Genomic DNA, 15,545 nt, shown 5'->3' with positions numbered 1-15,545 from the left:
GCCAACAGCAGCACGCTAAGCAGCTACAACACATAAACAAAGCTGAAGTGATTTCATTTCGCTTTGATCTTCCTTGTTCATCTGTCACCATGAAAAAAACTGAACGCTAACTTCTATTTGTCCTGTAGTAGTCCCTCAGCAGGCAGGTTGAACAAGTCTTTAGTTTGACTTAGCCCTTCCCTTCAGTGTACACTCACCATTTAAGAAACTATTGTGACATCTTGGATTGTGCAAATAAAGCAACTGCAATAATAATTTTTTTTAAAAAAAAAACCATTTTGAGTAGCCAGAGAGCTTCTTTGTCAAGGCAGCATCACAATCACTTGTGTAACACACCAGCTGGAAGCAAATACACACAAACACCTTTTTCCCCCCCAGTTCCTTAAGGTACATTTGAAAGAACAAGAAAGCCTCTTTTTAGATAAGCTGGGATCTTAAACTGATTAAAAAACCTCATGTGGACCACTCAGTCCTTAAATTAACCCCATTTAAAGTAGTATGCAATCTGGGATCAACCATTATGGCTCCCACTGCATCTTGAGGTTTTTGGTCTCATAATAAACACAGTAGGTTCTCCCATTGAAATGAAATGAAATGAAAAATACTTTATTAATCCCCAAAGGGAAATTCAATATTGTAGTATATAATAATAACTAATTTGAGGAGGTCTTGTTCTGGAGGCTGATGGTTGCTGGCAGGAATGATCTTCTGTATCTTTCAGTCTTGCATCGGACCAGAAGAAGCCTCTCACTGAACACACTTTGTTGTTTCATCGATGTGTTGTGGAGAGGGTGTGAAGAATCCTCCATCATCTTCATCAGCTTGTGCAGCATTCTTCTTTGGACAATCAGCTCCAGAGTTACTCCAAGCACAGAACCAGCTTTGTTGATCAGTTTGTTGATTTTTTTCAAGTCTCTGGTTCTGATGCTACTACCCCAGCAGATGCTGCAAAGCTGACTGCACTCTCCACAACAAGACTTATAGAAGATATGCAACATCTTGGTGCAGACGTTAAATGATCTCAGCTTCCTTAAGAAGTACAGTCTGCTCTGACCTTTCTTGTAGATGTAGTCAGTGTTGCATTTCCAGTCCAGTTTGTTGTCCAGCTGAACTCCAAGATACTTGTATTCCTCCACCACCTCCACCTCCTCTCCCAGGATGGAAACAGCGCTTTGTTTATTCTTGTTCCTCCTGAAGTCAACAATCATCTCTTTTGTTTTGCTGGTATTTAATATGAGATGATTGTCACCGCACCATTGAACAAACTGACTGACCAGTTCTCTGTACTCTGCTTCCATCCCTGATACACCCCACAACTGCAGAGTCATCAGAGTATTTCTGCAGATGACAGGACTCAAAGTTGTACTAGAAGTTGGAGGTGTACAGTGTGAAGAGGAATGGCCAGAGTACAGTTCCTTGTGATGCACCAGTGCTGCTGACCTCCATCTCAGACACACAACCTTTCAGTCTCACAAACTGGGGTCTGTTTGTGAGGTAGTCATAGATCCAGGTGGTTGTGGAGGTATCCACCTAGAATTTATGGAGCTTCTCACATAACAAAGCGGGCTGTATGGTATTAAAAGCACTTGAGAAATCAAAGAACATGAAGACTAAAATCAACCCAAAATGGTCAGATTCACCCACATTAGTAGGCACATCACAAGGTGGTTTTCCCTCTTTACCAAATGGGGAATTGAATCAGGAAGCTTTGCACTAAAAGTCTTCATACACCATGACAATGATAATGATGATGACAGTGATGATGATGCACTTTTGTGAAAAGCCTAAGTATGCATGATAAATTACGGGTAAAAGTAAGCATGGAGATTAAATATGCACAGAATAATAAGAGGCAATTCGTGACCTATAATCTGTAATCGCTGCACGGACACACACACACACACACACAAACACACACACTCACAAAGAGTCTTTAGCAATGATTCCCATTTTACATTACTGCCCCTACGTCTCCTCCCCAGCTTGCTGGGAGTGGTCTTCTTCAACATGACAGCACATATTAACTGCGTGAAATTAGAGAAAAGAAAGGCCAATTTAGTCCCTGAGGATGCCATTAGGTGAAAACTGAGACTTTTAACTGGTCTTTCCTCTGGATGTCTACAAACAAGGGGCATATTTGTCAGGTGCAAAGGGGCTACTGTGAACGCTCTACTGTCTTCACCTTGAAACCTGGCTGTCAGTGAAGCTCCTCTTACATTGATTATTCGTCTCTCTGCAAGAGACTTACAAGCGAGGCCTGGCTGTTGGAAAAAACACGGACTGTCTGTCTTTGTCCCACCTCTTCTTTCTCTTGTACCTGAGCCATGGATAACGTCCAACAAAAGATGACATCAGATTTACCAACGCATGCTAGAGTAAACAGGGGATGGCCAGTTTGTGTTCACCTGTGCAAAAGGCGTCATGTTTTTGTTTGTTTTTCCGACAACCCTCGTTGCAGAGATTAAGCACAACAATAACTAAATATGCAATCTTGTAAGCCGGTAGCAGAATCAAGAAGTGTGGCTTGAACTGGATTTATACAAGCATGATAAAGACGTTTATGTTTCCGAAGCAGTGTCAGCATCCGCTGCTGACCTGCAGATGGTTTGGGCCCGCGGCTCTGACTGACAGGTGGAACCGGGCAATTAACTACGCATTTCGCAGATATGATTAAAATGAAAATATATTTAGGTGACTTACCTCAGTGCCACACGGACTGAGCTTTCATCCTGTCCCGTAGTCATGATTCCTCACAAAATAATCGATAAAAGATAGAACAAAATAAGGTTTTATTTGTGTTGGCTGCTTGCCCTGGGCAGAAGAGAAAAAAAAAAAAGCAAGAAAAGCACGCCCCCCGGGAAAACGAGCGAAGCGAGCCACGGATTTGCTCACCTCGACTTCGCGGTCGCCATTTCTAAACTAAGAGAAAATAAAAGGATCTTAGCGGTATTAAAATCATAGTTTCAGCTTAAAGTTAGGCGGTGCGCTGCATCTCTGCGCAGCTGGGCCCGCATGCTTCAGCTCCGGCTCGAGCCCACATGCACACTGTCGCTTCTACTGCTGCTAGGTGAGCCATTCGCGCGCGCACTCTCACACGCACGTGAACAGCGCACAGACGTGCACGCGCCGGACGCCGTGCCTCTCTCCGCTCCGTTCACACCGGGGAGGGAACCGCAATGCGTCAGCAAGCCACGCCTTCTCCAGGGAAAACGGCTGCGGAATGACGTCATCTCAAGGCTGTTATCCAAGTTTTGTGAAAAAAAATTATATTTTAAGTGTTTTTAACGTAAGTTGTACCCTTAAAAGGTATTTTTATTCACTAAAAATAAGTGCACTTTTTAAATAAATAAAAAACATGCATCATGATCATTGTACAGGCTGTTATTTCATTCAAAATTCCAGTGAAGTGAAATTTGTTTTATTGCAATATTTTTTTTTCTTTTTTTAACCTGGACAGGACAGGTTAAAAAAAAATAAAATAATTGCAATATTGTCAGATTGTTGTTTCTTTCACTTTATTGTTGTCGTTTGTTTCTATTACAACTAAAAGTTTACTTCTTGGCCAGTGTTTTATGGTAATGTGGTTGATGTATCAATGTTTCATTTTGCAGTAAGGAGAAATTGGGTATGTTTTTAATTAGTCTGAATCCATACATTTGTTACATTGATACAACTGCATTTTTTCATACAATTTTCATGAAGCAGAGGAACATGTCAAAATTTGATTTAGGAAACTCAAGACAGGTACAAAAGTTGTCCCAAATGAATAATCTTGCACTTTAAATATTAAAAGGTAAAAGATTATGATGCAAGTTCTTTACTTTTTATTAAATCTCACCATTCTAATATTTCTGGTAGTATTTTTCCCTATTTTCTAAAAAAAAAGTAAGATTTTATAAACACTCATCTTTTTTTTACATTTTGTGTCAGTCAATAAAAGCCTTACAGTTAGAGCAGTTAGTGTATTCAGTACAAGCGAGTAGTTATTCATTTACCTACTAGCGCCATCATGTGGCTTTGTCATGTAACCACATGAAGGTATTAAGATTTTTGTTCCCTTTAGTACAGGGAGCAACTGGTTAAATACCATAAAAACATGTGGCATCTGATAACACAAAAAGGCCTTAGCTGGTGGAGTGTATTCTATATTACAATTCTAACCTTACATCTACATTAAGCTTTGCAACAGAGCAGCCAGAAGCTAAAGAGCAAAGCAAGCCAGGATTAGTTTTCCTGAAGGTTTCTGAGTTTTGCCTGTCTGTTCAAACCTCCAGCAGTCCACCCTGCTGTTTTCTGCTGAGTAATAACACTGTGAAAACAGGAATCCCATTACAAGGCTCTCAGGTTACAAGGACAAGAGGGTATGCTTCACTAATGACCACACACTCGAGTCTATGAAAATAGTTAAATTTGACCGCTAAACCTGCACTGTGAAGATCAGACACCTCCTACTGTGAGAAATGCTTCATTGACTTTATTTTCTACACTACATTTAATTTAATATTACAATATAAAATTGTATAAGACATACAACTATCCTCTTGCATATCATATGAGGCTGTTTTAAGCAATCGCTTGACTAGCTTGAAACATAAAGCCAGACTGAAAGGGTTTCCCCATACAACTTTAAGTTTTCTACATTTTGGTCATGACTTCAGAGATCTCATTCCAATCAAGGTAAAGAAGATTTAAAGGTAGGTTTTCAATGTTTCAAACAGATTCTGACTAAAGTTCAAACATGAACAATCTGGCAACCTGCCATGATACTGCTAGAGGTAGAAGCAAAACCGAGTTTTCCCATGAAATGAAATACATTTCTGGTTGAACTCACTTTGAACCACATCAAATATAGAACTAAATATCTTTCAGTCATTACTGATCATATAGGTACCTACCTTTAGCATGCATATTACCTCCTAATACATGTAGCCGTAGCCCCCACCTGGTGCTTCATAAGCCTTTTTTTAGGCCCTTTTATTATGCCACACAATACATTCCTGCCCACAATAACAGCAAAACATAGCTTTTCATTAAGAAGATTTATTTATGTAAAACATCTGTCATTCAAATGTCTTAAACAATGGATTATGTCATTCATAATTAATGAAATATTATTGTAATATTTCACCTATGTTAATTTTTTAGCTCTCTAAAAGGACTCTGAAACTAATAGTGATTAGCAATTAACTAGACATGGAATGCAGCTTTTTAATCACGGTTTATTTGGTTGGACACATTATTTGAATCTTCCATCTTAAAGCTGATATATGGGTTTTGAATTTTTATTTTTCTTCCAATTCAAAATAAACAATGCAGATTATGATGTTTACCTGAGGTTAAAGCATGCCATTCTCATTTTCTGTACATTTTCTAACACAGAATTTAATAATGAAAAATTAATTAGTTTTGGATGAAATCAGCTCTTAATGTTTTTACATTTCTCATTATAACCAACACAATATTATGCAACAAGATAAAATGTGTAGCCACAAAATATGAAGATATAAATGTGTTTCTATATAGATGCTTTGTGCAGCTTCCAATGAATTCACTGTTTATTTTTTATCATTAAAACAATACTCTGTAACAACAACTTTCATTAGGACATTCTGTACATTTAGAGCTGCTAGTGGTAGTACCATTACCGCAGGATGTTGATAAATCGTACCACTGGATTGCCGGTGACCTGGTGATAATGAAGAGGTTAAAGGAAATTGGTCTTTATCAAAGTGAACCAGTGCAAAAAGGGACATTCTGTATAAATACATTTTATATTAAGCTGTTCAGGAGTACCAGGTCACGATTATCTTAGCTGCAAGAACAAGAACATGAAACTGGATGTTAAAAAAGGTATAAAAGCACTTTTACAGTAACAAGGATTTAAGCACTCTTGACACAGTACTTACAGTTATATAAGCTATGGCACTGTCTGAATCCACTGCTCCATAATGTGCTGGGCTGACTTCTGAACATTGCTAAAAAAAAAAATTACACCAATTTATTTTATTTTACATCAGTGCAAAATTAAAAACAAACTTAAAATCCAAAGTTTGTGATTTTAAACAAAAATGTGTTTTCAAACAATTTCATGGGCTCAAAATCAGTAAGAAAGCAATTCATCTGTCCATAATGCCCTTCACATTGTTCATGATGTCTCATGGAATTGAAACAAGAGTTGACACTGAAATTGAAATAAAACCCATTCTTGCGGGTATAGCAGGTTTACACCTACAGTTTGTACAAAAGAGGAATAATTATAGTCACACAAAGAATTGTTCAGTTTCATAAACACGGCTTTCTGTTGTTCATTCAGTCAAAAAATGTCAGCTGATGATTTCTTTGGCAATGAACGATTTTCTAGATAGATGTCCACATCATCTCAGTCGCTGATGTTTTTGTTATAAAAGCAATACATTTACAAAGCCCATCCACAATAAAACTAGGATAACTATAATGATGGTGATTATGAAATTATTCCCTTTTACAATGAAGAAGATGAGAAATCTGAAGAATGTGCAACAGAAAGCTGTGAAGGTAAAATAAAGGCATTAAAAAAGCCATTAAAAACAAGAAAAGATTGACTCAAGAGTCACCTGAGCAGAGGAAAACACCAGTTTTAGTCACGTTCCTGGAGAACCCCACAACAGAAATATGATTACCTTTCCTCCCCACATGTGCATTCTTCAAACAGAAACAAGATGGACACCAAAGAGAAGAGTGGAGACAGAAAATCTGCACCGGCTACTCTGTGTCTGAGACCTCGTTGTCAGAGTGCAGATAGTTGCTGCCTTTTACCCGGATGTAGTGGACATGACGATTGTTGCTAGGTACAGAGTTTCCACAGGAGCAGAGCTGCCCAGTAAACAGGTTCTCAATGTCCTCCAGCTGTAAGCCTTGGGTCTCTGGGAGGCAGCCGAAAACAAAGATGAGGCCAAACACCACCAGGCCCGTGTACATGAAGAATGCACCTAGGCAACACAGTCAGATTTCTCCATCAGGTTCTCAGCATCAAATTCACCTCAGACAATGTCAAAACTCTTCTTTACTGTCCATTCATGAACCAAATAATATAACTTAGAACAAAACTTTTTTTTTTTTTTTTTTTTAAATGAGCTTGCGATGAAGTGGTGAGCTGTCCAGGGTGTACCGCGCCTTCGTCCAAAAGACTGCTGGGATAGGCTCCAGCTTCCCTGTGACCCTTTATCAGACTAAACAGATAGGATAATGAATGAATGACTGTTTAGGTGCTGGGCTGTAACATTGTGTGGTGGTTAGCAACGCGGCCTCACAGCAAGATGGAGGCCGGTTTGAACCTCGGTTAGAGTGAGGTTCAAACAGCGGCCTTTCTGTGTGGCATTTGCATGCTCTCCCTGTGTATGCGTGGGTTCACCAGAATGCCATGACTTCTTCCCACCATCAAAGAATAACTGGTTAGGTTAATTGATAACTGTAAATTTTCTCTAGGAGTGAATGGGAGTGTTTGTGTTTAGCTGTTTTAATTAAGTAAAAACAATAATAAAAAATAAAAAAAAACAACACATTTTAAAAACTCAGCTGGATAGTTCATTCGTACTAAATGAATATAAGAAGGCTGTTGTTTCAACTGCTTCTCTGAATCTAGTCAAAGCTGTGGCATGGCAGGCAGTATGTAACAAATCCAAGACGAGTTAAATAAGTTTTCTATTTGTAGTCTGTCTGACTGAACTGATGGCAATCCAAACTCTTTTTTTGATTTTTGTAATATTTCCTCTCAGGTGAGCATCAGCAACTCAGTGGACCCCAGTAATCTCATGAAAGAGTTTTTTCTGTGTGTGCGCGTGTATGTGTGTGTGTGTGTGTGTGTGTAACTGCATTGTCTACTTCAAAGACTTCAGTAAATGGGCTATTTCATATCTATGCAGAAAAAAACAATTCCTTAGGGTTCTCAAACTTTCAAGTACGACCATACTTTTTCCTCTCCAGTCTGGTGCTGAATATGTAGGAATCTTGTAAAACAGTGCATACACTTTGTGTCAGTTGGTAAATAGAGATCTAATAAAAAAATTACATTGAGTTGCCCAAAAGTTAGAGCATGGACAGAAACAAACCATCTTACCATGCTACAACACTCAGCTTTATATTCCAGTATGTATGTAGTATGTATGTAGCTCTAGCAAATAAATACTTCAATATACCCAACTGTTATCGGCTAAAAAAAAAAAAAAAAAAATCTGTTCTAATTGTGTTTGGAAACAATTATACGAGCCATCTAAGAACTAAACAAGGAGAATCTGCATTTAGTTTTTATACTCCAAATATCTGGAACAAACTACAAGTAAATAAAATCCAGTCTGAACTTTAGTTCTTCTAAATAACCTTAAATAACCTTTTTATTTGCCCATTATGTGTAACTTATTTGTATTTTCTTTTGTGTGTTTTTGATCATGTACAGCACACCACGTTGCCTTATATATGAAATGCTACATAAATCAATTTCCCTTGTCTTTTTCAAACAAACAACTGAACTCAGCTCAGTTCCAGCTCATCTCTCAAACCACAGTCTGGTTGAAATAAGCAAGGCTGTATTCATGAGCGCCACATCTGATTATATGGTGAAAAAAACATTAAAACAAAAAAAAGAAAAAAACATTTTAGTCAGGCTAGAAAAAAAGTGCCCCTGAGTTTTTACTGGCAACATGCTCTTAAATACAAAGATAACCATAGATATATTAGATACCAAAAACGAAGAATATATCCCCAGTTGGTGTTTCCAGTTAAATATCTCCACATGATATGACAGTAACAACAGTGGCCATGACTGGTGAATGGTTGGGTTTTAAGGGAAAACGGACACTTTCAAGTTGGTTTAAAGAGGCCACCGCTCTGACATAATGTGAGTTTATGATGTGACAGGATGCTAACAATAAGCTGAGCTCTTGATGAAACCTTACCATAGTAGGTCAGAAATTCAGCAACATGAAGAAAAGTCAGCGACACGAGGACGTTGAATATCCAGTTGACGCCGGCTGAACAGGCGTTGCCGGTGCTGCGTGCCCAGAGTGGGTAGATCTCTGAGTTCACTGTCCAAGGCATGGGCCCCATACCTGTAATATGTATTACATGAATGCAGTAATACTTTAGCTGTTGGTTACTATCTGGGATCATGAAAACACTTACGTTTATTCATTTCTAAGCAGATGCAGACAGCTCATTCTCCTTTAACAAGAAACTGAGCCTATATCCCCAAATATGAAATGAAAGGTTTCAAATACTTCTGCTGTTTTCAGACTCATCTCCACATGATGTGACACTTGTGGGATGTGAGATGTAAAAATCAATAAATAAGAAATTAAATTTAGACCTGGAGCAAAAAATGCAAGGTATAGGAGGAGTCCCATCAGGACAATCCAGGAGTAGGATGTTGGGCAGTAGTTGTAAGCCCAAATTGGGCTGTTAGGTGACTCAGTCCTGTTAGAACACCTGGATGGAAAAAAAACACCTTTATTATCCAGCAAAGAAGTTTGTTTTAATAAACTGCAGATTGCAGTCACACTGCACATATAAAGATAAGCAAAGAGGAAATCGGTTCAGGTAACACATAAAAGTAGGAAAAATCCTTTCCAGACCTTCCCCAGGCTGATAGGTCAGTGGACGCCAGACTGACAGGAACACAGGAAGAATCGTACACTCCTGTACTGTTTTCACGGTAACAAAATCCACAATCCGGATCCAGCATGCACAATTCACAGGACCTGGGAGACAGACCAGAATGGAAATAGCTCACGCTGGGCTGGAATGCTTTCTGCTCTGTTAACGGCAACTCGAGCCTTTTGATGAAAGCAAACATAGTCAAACTTAAAATGTAACAAGGCTAATGTATATTTAAAAACAAACACGAGATGTGGCATCCCCCACTGAAGAAACTGGTAGTTCTGCTTCTAAACAGCGACACTGCATAATAAACAGCAAACCAAAAAGTTGCTGAATCAGACGCGTCCAAGTTGAAAACATGTGGTCAATGTACAGGCAGTTTTCTATCATAAAAATGAGCAGAAAGTCACTGCTTTATGTTTTATTCTTACCCATACAGTCTGCAGGTTGAGTTATGAGAGTCCTCTGGGTGGAGCGTAACGGGCGGAGAGTTGTGGGCCGAAAGCAGGAACCCGACTGCCAGCAAAGTCAGACTCAGAGCAGTACCTTTATTAGAATAAAACAAATAGACACTAAATCAAGCATACAAAGCAAATATAGACCAAAGTGCTGCAAAAAAAAATTGAACTAGTTTTATTTGAAAAAGGTAATTTAAATCACTTTTACATGTGCATGTGTTTTAAAGATGTTCCCATGTGGCAAATGAGAACACAAACATCTGCAACATTTGCCCTGGACTGTGCAAACATGTTCTGTCCAGTAATATCTCTACATCATACATGTGATTTCTTTTTACATTTAAGCTGCTTCCCATTGTTGAGGAAGCATAATGGTACCTGCAGTACTTGTATCAACACAATAAGGAGCCTTATCTGCCATCATCAATAGTCATCCATCCCTCCATTTTCTTAACTGCTTAGTCTAATTTGGTGTTGCTGGGAAGCTGGAGTCTATCGAAGCGATCAGCCGGGGAAAGGCTGGATAGACTCTGAACTGGTCACCAGTCCATCGCAGGGCGTTCCTCAATATGTTGTAGAGAAAAAAGATTTCTAAATCCTGACTTCTGCATCATGTCTGGTCTTAGGAACAGCCTAGACAAATGTTACCCTCTTACTCAAACTCCCAGCAGAGATACATGTTCATGTGAACAGAAACAATCACACATTAAAACTTATTCTTACGCACTGTACCTTTAAATACGTCTCCATGCAGGTATGAAACAAAGACTGGAAGTTGGTGTGTAATGAAACCAAAAGCAAAAATTGACCATTAAGAAAACTAAATTAGATCTTGATTCGAGTTTGATCCGCCTTGAGATTTAACAACATGCTTACCTATCACTAAAGGTGCTTTTTTTTTTTTTTTTTAAACATATAATTTCTTATTTCTTTAACAGGAAAAACATCACAACTCTAAGCATTTCTCAACTGATAACCTATATATGACTGAAATTATGGGTTCTGTTTACACAAACACAGAAAAATACCCCAAAAACTATCCCAATAATGCTAAATATGTAAAGAAAATACCAAGACACATGCTGTGTATCACCATTTTCTGTAAAACAAAACAAACAAACAAACGAAAACAGAATAACATTTTGGGGCTGACAAGACTACAAATAAACTTCATATGATCACATAATCATTGTAAATTCCTCTGAATAAATTCTTTTGAATAAGATCATTGTTTTCAGATAATTGTGTAACCAATAATTTATTTTCCATGTCACAATGTAATATTCTACATATGCAAAGGAAGTGAAACAAGCTTACGCTCACTCCCACGCTCAACATCCTACATCCTCCAAGATGAGGGTTACTCACAGGTGAGTGCAACTATTTGTAAAAATGGAATACACAACCAAAGTGACACATCCATCAATCAAACATACACCCAACAGCAGAATCATAATCATGAAATTACTTACATAAATGGCTCCTACAGTCATGGACTAAATGCAAAGACAAAACAGTGTCAATTACAAACCTAAAAGGCTGCCCAGTGTCAGCTTCCTGCGACCCACTCTCTCCACAAGCCAGACCCCAACCAAGGTGAAGGCAAAGTTTGTAGCTGAAGTCGCTGCAGCTAGCCAGATAGCCTCTTTGTCATCCCGCACGCCTGCCATCTGTAGAATGGTTGCACTGTAGTACCTAGATAATTAGGAGATTTATTACAAATCTATGACTTGCATTTCCACTCAGATTTGATCATAATAAGCAGCATTACGAAACGGTAAAGAGGGAACTGGGGGACTTGTTATAAAATGAACACTGCACCTACATGACTGTGTTGATCCCAGACAGCTGCTGAAACATCTGGAGCCCACAACCAACGATGAGAGCCCTGCGAGTCGGACCGTGGCCGAGGATGCGCAAAACGACAACACCTCCTAAAATTACGTAAACATTTTACGATAGCCTCACTGCCACAAAGAAATCCTGCATCATATTTATTCACATTCACAGTCATTCCTCACCTACGCCCACCTCCTTCTCCTCCTCCTCGACGCTGGCTTTGATGTTGTCATATTCCTCGTCAACGTTCCGGTCATGTCGGATCCAACTCAGAACCTGACGGGCCTCTTCGCTCCGGCCCTTCTGGAGGAGCCAGCGCGGGCTCTCGGGCAGAAAGATGAAGCCAAAGAACTGCAGCACAGCAGGAAGGACGGACAGGCCCAACATGTATCTATGGTAGGGAGAGGAAGAAGAGGAATGAAGGGGGGTGGAGACACTGATAAAGTCAACTGCTTTGACGGACTGAAGTCTCTCTGGTGCCAACGTTACAGGGAGACATGAATTACAAATTAGGGCCATTAACAAGAGTTTCAGTTCATGATAAAGGGCTGTAGAGAAAGATAAAAACTGAAAAAAACAAAAGTGGACTGAAGTGTTCATAAAAGTTAAAAAGCAAGGCAGATAAAGAAAAATTGCCCACCTCCAGCCATCATGGCTCATGTAACTAAAAGCCCCATCCACCACACTCGCAATGAACTGGCCACCAGTGATGAAAAGGGAATTGACAGTAACTAGCTGACCTCTCATGTGAGGGGGGGAAACTTCAGCAATGTATACAGGAACAGTCATAGATGCAATGCCTGAAAGGAAAAAAATAACTAATCTTTAGCTCTAATTCTACACCGTTGATCCTGTCCTCTTATTTAAACAAACATGTCTTACTCACCAATGCCCAAACCCACTGTGATTCTGCCAACAAGGAGGACCACTTTATCCATGGCGATGCTCAATATAATTCCACCAACAGTGAAGATGAAACTGGCAATAAGGATACAGATCCTGCGGCCCAGCCACCCATTCAAGAAGCCACCACTCAGGGCAGACAGAGCCGCAGCTCCGACAGTACTGGAAACCAGCAACTCCTGCCACAGGGCGTTCAGGTTCATCTCCTTCTTCAGGAGCAGCATTGCCCCTGAAACCACACCAGTGTCATATCCGAACAGGAATCCGCCCAAGGCAGCGAAAAACGCCAACACGTAGACGAAAACCGGTGTGTTGGCATCTTGGTCCAGGTGGGTCTGACTGGAGACTCGAGATGGGGGTCCAATGAGACTCTGCTCTCCATAGTCCACAGCTCCTTGTCTCTTGCTGCCCATTAGGGAAACTGGTGCGCTTCAGGCTGTACAACTTTTGTTCCTGGGCTGACCGGCTGGGTGAGACATCACGTGACGAGCAGCACCTGGCTGTGAGGGGGCTCATAGATGCGGTCATTTATCATCACAAACCATTAAAAACAAACAAAAGTGGACAATGTATCTCAGCTACTTTAAATTTTATACGTTACAACTACGTCAAATAAAAACACAGGACCTGTCCGTGTAAAGTTGTCCAACAAACCCGTGACAGACAGGAAAATCAACACATTTACAGCTGTCGAGCTTTGCTTTGCAGACACTAAGGTTCCATGACGTTTCTCGTGCTGACCTGTGCACGAGACGGTGACTATAGCCGATTCATTTCCTAATATTGAAGGCTAAACAAAACACTCTGGCAGCTTTAAACTCACTTTACATGATTATTTACCTTTCTGTTGCTACTGCTACGTTCCTCGTGCGGCCATGTTTACGTGACGTCACCAGCCCGGGCACCAATCCGGAGAATAAATACTATTATAATAATAATTATATAATAATTATTCCTTTCAGATGCTTGATCTCAAAAGCCCCGCCGGACTCCATTTAAGAAATATCATTTAAGTGATTCGTCGTTCATCTGCATATGTAAAATCAACTAAAAGAGACTGCTTAACTTAAACTAGGTTGAATAATTCAATCGGCATCTGTACCCTACATCCCGTTGATATTTTTTAAATACTTTAATAACCTGTTAAATACTTTAATTTTACTTTTAAATACTTTAATATCCTGTTTAAAGTGTATTTGATTTATTTAAAACATGACGTAAAACATAATCAGACCGTGTCATAAACCTAACATCCGATTTTTGTGGATTTCTTTCTTTTTTTTTTTTTTTTTTATCTTAAAGTTATGTTATTTGCGTTGGTGTCAGATCAGAGTTTCTTTCTGCGCGAATGATCACGCGAAATTATTATTACCTTACCTGTAAGAACGAATCCTTTTTCTGAAGCTCTTCAGCATACCATGTCCCGTTAAAAAAAACAGGAAGCCTCTGTGTGGGATCATATGATATTGCTGAAAGAGGAGGAGGAGGAACACACCCCTGCAAGTTGTAATAAGGTTAACCTATTGGAGCTGTGGTCCTTGCACAGCATGCTGCTCTGTTGGCTGATATCTGCTCTGTCAATATAGCAGGAATTTGGATTGGTTTGAAACAGATGGTGAGTTGCATTGTGCCAGTCACCTTTCTCTGAGATTAAATGTTACAGAAGCTGGTCCTAAAGGAAGTGATTGTGATAAATGGGCAATTTCATTGAGTTTTTCCAATGCATTCTTGCAAAGCTGTGCAAAAGTCTTGAGCCACTCCAGAAATGTTTGCAGTCCTAAAGTAGTTTTTAACAACATCTTTCAAGGGACTCTAAACATCTGCCTTCTTATTCTTTCCATTTTTCAGTCAAGTCTTCGGACTTGATCATTTTCAGAGGAATGCTTCCTTTGTTTTTCTCCTTTTGTATTAAGCTACTTCATACATACCTGCATATTTATGTGTTAAAAGGCACTTAACTATATGAACCACTGTTTAGTCCACATGTAACAGTCTAGCAAAGAATCAGTTTTTAATATACAAAAAAAAAGGGAAAACAAGACTGTAAATGTATAATACTGCACACTCGCTGGTCATTTTCATAATGGGTTAGACCCCTTTTTTTGCTTTCAGAATGGCCTTAATTTTTTGTGGCATGGATTCAACAAGGTGTTTGAGTACAGTGCTCACTGTCATGTTCAAGAAACCAATCTGATCAGATTTTTGTCAGGGGTTATAGTATACAGCAGGAAGTAGCCATCAGAAGAGGACACTGTGGTCATAAAGGGATGGGCATGGTAAACAGCAATACTCAAAATAATGCCAAAATAATGGTTTTCAGTGCTCTAACACACTTGACTAAAATAAAATGGATCCAAGCAGCCTCTGAAGTTCTGCACATTGACTAATTCATTTTAGTCACATATGTTGAAACCAAGCGGCAACCTCCGGCAGTTAAAAGTGAAGCCTATGCAGAAGTGCATAAAACTGCAGTTCCCCCTTCATCCGCTAGGGGCTGGCTCCAAAACAGAGCAAATCCACATAGACTCCCATGTTAAAAAGGCCAACTTCATGGCAGAAATAAACATGTTTACAGCCTGATTCAAAAATCCATTTTCGGTTTATCGGTCAGGTTTACCTTCATGACAACTGTAAAGTAATTTAATCTCGAAGTTCTGCAAATTTAGGGGCGTGTCCTTTTGATTAACAGGTACAATCTCTGGCTTCAAGTGAGAA

General features: G+C 39.4%; 2 protein-coding genes across 5 annotated transcripts in view; both read right to left on the bottom strand.

Annotated features, from left to right (window-relative positions):
• The window catches only part of kif21a (kinesin family member 21A), a 59,528-nt gene extending 56,371 nt beyond the window's left edge, over window positions 1–3,157 (bottom strand). For all 4 annotated transcript variants that reach the window (XM_079251405.1, XM_079251406.1, XM_079251408.1 and 1 more), the window contains exon 1: window positions 2,701–3,157. In XM_079251405.1, the coding sequence (XP_079107531.1) occupies window positions 2,701–2,744 (44 nt within the window). In that variant the 5' untranslated portion in view covers window positions 2,745–3,157. The remainder of the gene's footprint in view (window positions 1–2,700) is intronic.
• Window positions 3,158–6,213: 3,056 nt separating this feature from the next.
• Window positions 6,214–13,458, bottom strand: LOC306762643 (proton myo-inositol cotransporter-like). The gene is made up of 10 exons (XM_079249207.1): window positions 12,814–13,458; window positions 12,568–12,727; window positions 12,110–12,318; window positions 11,914–12,022; window positions 11,620–11,783; window positions 10,062–10,176; window positions 9,606–9,731; window positions 9,341–9,459; window positions 8,931–9,083; window positions 6,214–6,968 (listed from the first exon to the last, which is right to left on the bottom strand). The coding sequence occupies exons 1-10, from the start codon at window positions 13,241–13,243 to the stop codon at window positions 6,742–6,744; spliced, it is 1,812 nt and encodes a 603-aa protein (XP_079105333.1). The 5' UTR covers window positions 13,244–13,458; the 3' UTR covers window positions 6,214–6,741.
• Window positions 13,459–15,545: the final 2,087 nt, after the last annotated feature.

This window comes from Telmatherina bonti (genome assembly GCF_933228915.1).
Source record: "Telmatherina bonti genome assembly, chromosome: 2".
NCBI lineage: Eukaryota > Metazoa > Chordata > Actinopteri > Atheriniformes > Telmatherinidae > Telmatherina > Telmatherina bonti.
The sequence above is the reverse complement of the archived record's forward strand: the minus strand, read 5'-3'. Positions and strand labels throughout refer to the sequence as shown.